Genomic DNA, 6,377 nt, shown 5'->3' with positions numbered 1-6,377 from the left:
TGCTCATATATATATATATATATATATATATATATATCAACTGAGTCCTGCATTTTGTAATTAATTAACAAGCTTCATAAATATTCATTATGTGAATTAATAGATTAGTCTTTAGTCTAATAGCTAAATTAAATATTTAAAGTTAATTATTTTTTTATCCCGCCTTTATCTTATAATTAAAATTTCTCGCTGCCGAGATAAAGAAAATTCAGTACATGGAACGTTAATTAATCATGTATCCCAGTAACATATATCACACACACACGTCAAAGAAAAAGGAGATAATTAAAATTAATATGTATATATTATTGCAACTTCAGATTTGTTGTTATTCTTCTTTAACAGTTAATTTCTAAATAAGAATATACCTGATGCATGAAAAGAAAAAAAATAAAGGATACGCATATCCTTTTATCTAGTACTTAGGAAATTCTTAAGATCTGCTAACAAGTCATTAGTTCTGATCTGAGACAGTGGATAATTATTTAACACCTGAAAAGCATGCCCCACACCCGCATATGAAAGTTGCTGCACGGTTTTTCCTGCCTTTTTCAATGCCTTGCAAAACTCCATACTTCTATCTCTCAATATGTCTAATTCACTCACACACACAAGCATAGGTGGTAGGTACAAGCTCTCCACCCTTGGTGAACCCTTGCCAAGTGGGTTGCACCAGGGATGGTCCCGTGTCGACCCCACCGGCAGTGCCAGTCTCCAATAGCAGTCTGATGTGGCCAGGCTCAGAGCTGATTGCGGAGGCTGTGCCAGGTTCTTCTCTGACACAGTTCGGTTTTCGCCACCAAAAAATGGTTGGATCAGTATTAGTCCTCGGATGTACATCGGGTCGATTGGCAAAACACGTGTCGCCACATAATAGGCTATTGTGGCACCAGCACTGTCACCTGCCAAGAAAATACGGTCGAAGTTCGATCGGTAAACCCAGGAATTGGCATCATGGTATCCATGATAATTTTGGTAACTTGCTTGGTGCTTTAACCACTTCATCATGGCTATGCCATCGTCATATGCTGCAGGGAGGCGATGCTCAGGCGCCAAACGATAATTCACTGAAACCACCACGCAGTTTGCTGACGATGACAAGCGGGCCAGGAATTGGTGGTAGCAGCTCCAGGTGGCGGACCCGACACAAAATCCACCTCCATGAAAGTACACAATCAGTGGCAATGATTTGTAGTTCCCTTGGACCCTTGGGGTGTATATTCTGGCTGACAAACCAGATGCCCGATCGATTGCCACATCAGCGGCAGTGACATCAGGTCCTAAGGCCCAGCTGCAGGGCACATCTGGTACCACTGGGAGACGATCCACGGATCCGTTGCTGTAGACACGAACGAGCCCCTGTATCTCCTCAATTACATGGCCGTTAGTTTTGCCTAGGTGGAAGTTTTGCCTTGAGTCACTCATTTGGAGAGCTCCCATTTGTTCTTATACTAAAGGTTGCAACAAAGAATTGCAAGATTTGTAATTTCTCTGTTAAACTTTTACGGACACTACGATGGATCGATAGATATATGAATATGATATATCCTAAACCTAACGGGGGATTGGGATATATATACTAATTGTAAAGGGGATATGTTCCTGTGGTATTGGTGTTTCTTATCAGATACAATGGGGGCCCCAAGCAAACGTCGACAAGTGGGTGTCAGCATTTCTGCCACGTTTTATCTATTTTATGTCCATGTGCAACTATTGATATATGTTTGGTGGATTTGTAATTCATCAAAAGTTAACTATCTGAATTTCTTTTTCTAAATATTACAACATCTAGACAATCATGAATCTTAATTAAATTGCTAGTTTAAATTTTTGCCTTTGAAACCTTACATTAATTATTATTTTTCATAATATAAAATTCTTGTACAATTTTTGTACTTATTGTGATAGAGTACATATTTTTATAGTAAAAACTTTGTCACATATTCAGTTAAAATAAATTTACTTTCATAAAAAAAAAGTTGAAGTAAATGTACAATTAATTTTACAAAAAGAATTTAGTTCGTGGCCGCAGAAAACCAAATGACACTACAAAACAAGTAGACAAGTGGTGTTTGGTGGGGTCGTGTTTGGAGGCCGGTATGAGCCCTGTGTTATTTTCCTTTCCTTTTTGTTTTATTCAATTTCAAGTTGGTAGTCAAAATAATTGGCCTAACTTGCCGTTGACGTCTTGCAAACTGAGCTTATAAGCTTTCCCTCTCCACCAATTGCTCTGCGACACGTTTAACGTAGCTGTCAGATACTCTATTTTGTCTGAGCAGTGTGTTCTCGATGTCTGTTGTGATTCAAACTTTCGCGATGTGTGTAACGTGGCTGTCAGATACTCAGATGTTGAAATTGACAACTGCTCGGAGTCGGAGGTGACCGAATTCGCATCCTCTGAGATATCTCAAATTTTGCGTGACTTTTGGGAAAATCTCAACCGTTGCAATACGTTCTGCGCGAATCTCAAAGCTCAAATAATAATGGCCTCCTACGTCACCCCGAATAGACACCCCACACGTCGGTCACGCAAAAAATGAGATATCTCAGAGGATACTCACTCGAGGTGACCAAGGTGCTTATTTTTTGGGATCCGTATCCTCCCAGGTACCTGGCCAACACAATTAAAATGGACGGCCCAGATTTAATTTTAGCCGGTGGGCGATCGGATAACAGTAAGGGTAGTATTATTTGTGCTTTGAGATGCGTGCCACACTATTTTCGGACCGTCCGATTCAATTATACTCAGTCAGGTAACCTGAGGGGATACTAATTGCATTTGTGTGTGCCCGCGCGCGCGCACTGTATGCTCTCAACTCCTGCTGGTATTGGGTTGGATGTGCCGCAACTTTTAGGTTGAGTGGGTGTCAGTCCATCTAGTTTTAACTTTTGTTAGTATTGAGTATTGACTATTGACTTTATAATATATTAGTAGGGAGGGTTAAAATGTATTATTAGTATGTGTTCTAATTATATTTTATGTTTTTATTTTTGTTTTTGAAATATAAACAGTTAATTTAAACTGTTTAATACAATCTTCATATTAAAATCTGTTTGAAGACCAAATTATATATATAATTTTTCTTTTCAAACTTTTTACTATTTTTTAGATAGATACAAATCGTTGTTTTTTAGTCTCAAATCTTTTTAACACATTAATTTTGTATTTACTTAAAAATGTAGTAGTAAAAAAAATTCCAAAAAATATAAAATTTGATATCCAAACACATTTTAATACAAATATTATATTGAGTAATTCGAATGGACTGTTCAACCTTTGAAAATGAAATAAATGTAAAACATGATTGGAGCATAAAAACGAATGATGCATTTTAAACGTACACGTAATATATATATTTTCATTAATAATATTGAAGTCTGCATGGTTTTAATATAGAGTGCTTAACAGCGTATAGTATAGCCACATGTGATCGTTTAGTATATAATGATGTAACCATTGTGACGAAAACCTAACTAATTTGGACTCGGATTTAGTACAAGATAGTTCTCCAATCTTCTTAATGGCTAAGTACAAGTTTCAATAAGAGAGTTCCACAGATCCATTAATTCATCATTTTCTATGATGAATAATTACAATATTAAATTATGTTGTGTTTTTTATAAGACTTTATTATATTACTATTTTTTTTAGATTTGACTATTTATTATTTTCATGTCATTTTAATTATTTATTATGTGACAGATGTATTATAAGAAATAATGACATGTCATCTTTTTTCTTTAAACTTTTATTAATTTATGAAATATTTTCTTATCTTCGCTTTTGTAATTTCTCTCTTCTTTATCTAATTTTTTTTTAAATTGTTTAATATATATATCACTAAACTAAACAAAACATGTATACTCATAATGAAGTTTAGAACGTGTCACATTATATATAAATCTTTTACAAAATTAATTTTGAAGTTTACAAGCTACAAGGTCTAAGAGATGAAATCCACTTTACCTAACATATGAATATGTGATCCATCATCCAGGTATAAAATACGGGACAATTATTTTTTTTAGACTCCCATTCGGAATCCGGTCGTTATGTGAACCGAACCCATAATTTATCATATTGTAATACTTCTAATAAAAAAAAATTAAAGATACATTTTCAAAATATTGTAAGTGATTAACTAATTATCTACGCCAAGAAATTTTAGACTCAACTGCAAAAGGGGTACACAGAGAGAGAGAAAGAGAACAGAGGTGAAATTGGTGAAATCCAGTAGAGTAGAGTTGTAGACGAAGGCGTGTTGATTTCATTTAAATTTAAATAGGTAAGGTAGGCTATAAGGCTATTGGTCCAAATCATGAAAATTGAACACATTTCCCACAGTCATAATTAAAAATTAAAAATAGTTTAAAATGTAAAGGCTTACTTTTTGAATTTTTAAATATGTTAAGTACTCTGATGGGCCCAACGCCCCAACCCAACCGCGGAGATGTTCAAAAAATATATGTGGTACTATATATATAACCTCTCCATTATTACTCTTATAGTGGATGTATCCTCCATACACAAACCGTGTTGGCATCAGCTGAAAATAGCACGCACTTGTGTTGCATTGGATGGCTTTCTGTCAAAGTAAACAAAAAAAATACAACCAAACTCACCTTTTAAAGGAACAAAGCAATCAAATGATAATTTTGTAATAATATATCCTTCTTAATGATAAAGTGGGTTTAAGGTTGCCGATTTTTTTTTTGGTTTTTTTTTTTATGCTTAGTGGAAAATTTCCAACTAACAGATATATTAATAAAATAAAATTACAATTTTGCTCATTTATTGAAAATGAGTTGTTGTTGGTCTAGCTATCTATACATGCATTGTGGTAGATCATTCATAAAGTTAATATATAGATTGCTAAAGTTATTTCCAAATACTTTTTATTTTATCATCATTAAACAGGTCCAGTTATATCGAACAAATTTTAGACTTTGGATAACGATGAATGCTTTAATATCACAAATATTCTGTATTATAAAATGCCACAGCTTTACACTTTCATTTATATTCCAAATAGGAAATCCAAACTCTTATTTCGGTCGTTTTCATGAGAATTACATCCGCGTAAAATTTTATGATATATAAAATTTCTTTTATACTAGATCCAAATGTTATGAATTATATTTAATTAATCTATCAATCTATCAATCTATCATACTTGCATATTCGTTCATTTTCTGACCATTAGATCTACTATAATATGAACTCCAAAAATTATAAGCTTTTACATGAAGACATACATCTTTCACAAAAATGAAGAAATTTCATTGTTTTATTTAATATTTGAATCTCGAATTTTAAAATATAAATAAAATGAGGTTGTGGGACCTTTTTGTAACAAGTAACATAAATAAATTAAACATTGCAAATTAACATCAACAAGACTTGTCATATTTTGAAAAATCAAATTCATTATAAGTCTTGCCCAGTGGACAGAAGAGCTCTTCTGTATCGTCTCGGGTACAACATAACATAAGTAGGTTTCACAACTTTACAGTTCAGATTTACTCTCAGTTGAGCTAAATTCAATCTAGTGTCTACTTAAAAAAAGAGGATTTGCTTTAAGATTCATGTCAAGTTAATTAAAATATTGGTCTGAATTTAGTAATTGAATGTGCGGTATCGGGATGATCCGAATTTGTGACTGAAGAGCAAGAGGCAAAGGACTTTTGTAATAGATTGAAAATGGAGACAAAAAGATATGAAAAAGATAACAAAAATATAAAAAGCATAACAAATCCATTAACTGATCCACTATAGTGGTTGAAAATCCCCTACATCTTTTTAGGGGTCCTTTATCATGCTTTGCTTTTAATAGTGGGCGTAATTTCACTAGTGAAAGCTTGCTTACCTAATAAGAATTTAACTTGCAAATAACAAAAATAAATCTTAATTAATTAAAGTGGAATCTGTATATCCCACCTCGTTCATAATTCTGTGGTACATTTGTGACCAAAGTTCCAGCTTCACTTTTTGGTGCTAAATATCTCTAACCACTATGAACTTTAAAAAACAAAAACAAAAATGCAAATTAAATATATTATGCAGTTGATGATAGTCTACAATTCAGATCCAGTGAAGTAACTCAATCTTTGGGTTTTAAATCGGGACCGTCCGATTCGAATCTGTAAAAATCTATCCGAAGTGGAGCGCACACATCTCGAGAGATGAATTCGAATCGCGAAACAATCTCAAGCGACGGATTCGAATCGGACGGTCCCAATCCAAAACTCAAAGATTGAGTTACTGCAGGGGATCCGGACCCTGAGAGTCTATCCTTTGGAAATGTATCAGTTGGTCAGTTGCAGGATTATATATTTGGCAACTCTACCTTTTGCAATAACCACTAGAGAAATAATAT

General features: G+C 33.8%; 1 protein-coding gene across 1 annotated transcript; it reads right to left on the bottom strand.

Annotated features, from left to right (window-relative positions):
- Positions 1-299: 299 nt before the first annotated feature.
- Positions 300-1,536, bottom strand: CXE17 (carboxyesterase 17). The gene has a single exon (XM_078308865.1). It carries the CDS (start codon positions 1,438-1,440, stop codon positions 412-414), a length of 1,029 nt encoding a protein of 342 aa, XP_078164991.1. The 5' UTR covers positions 1,441-1,536; the 3' UTR covers positions 300-411.
- Between the last annotated feature and the right edge of the window lie 4,841 nt (positions 1,537-6,377).

The sequence above is a fragment of the Carex rostrata genome, chromosome 9 (assembly GCF_964058835.1).
Source record: "Carex rostrata chromosome 9, lpCarRost1.2, whole genome shotgun sequence".
Classification (NCBI taxonomy): Eukaryota; Viridiplantae; Streptophyta; class Magnoliopsida; order Poales; family Cyperaceae; genus Carex; species Carex rostrata.
Note: the sequence above shows the minus strand (reverse complement) of the source record. Positions and strands in the feature narration are given on the sequence as shown.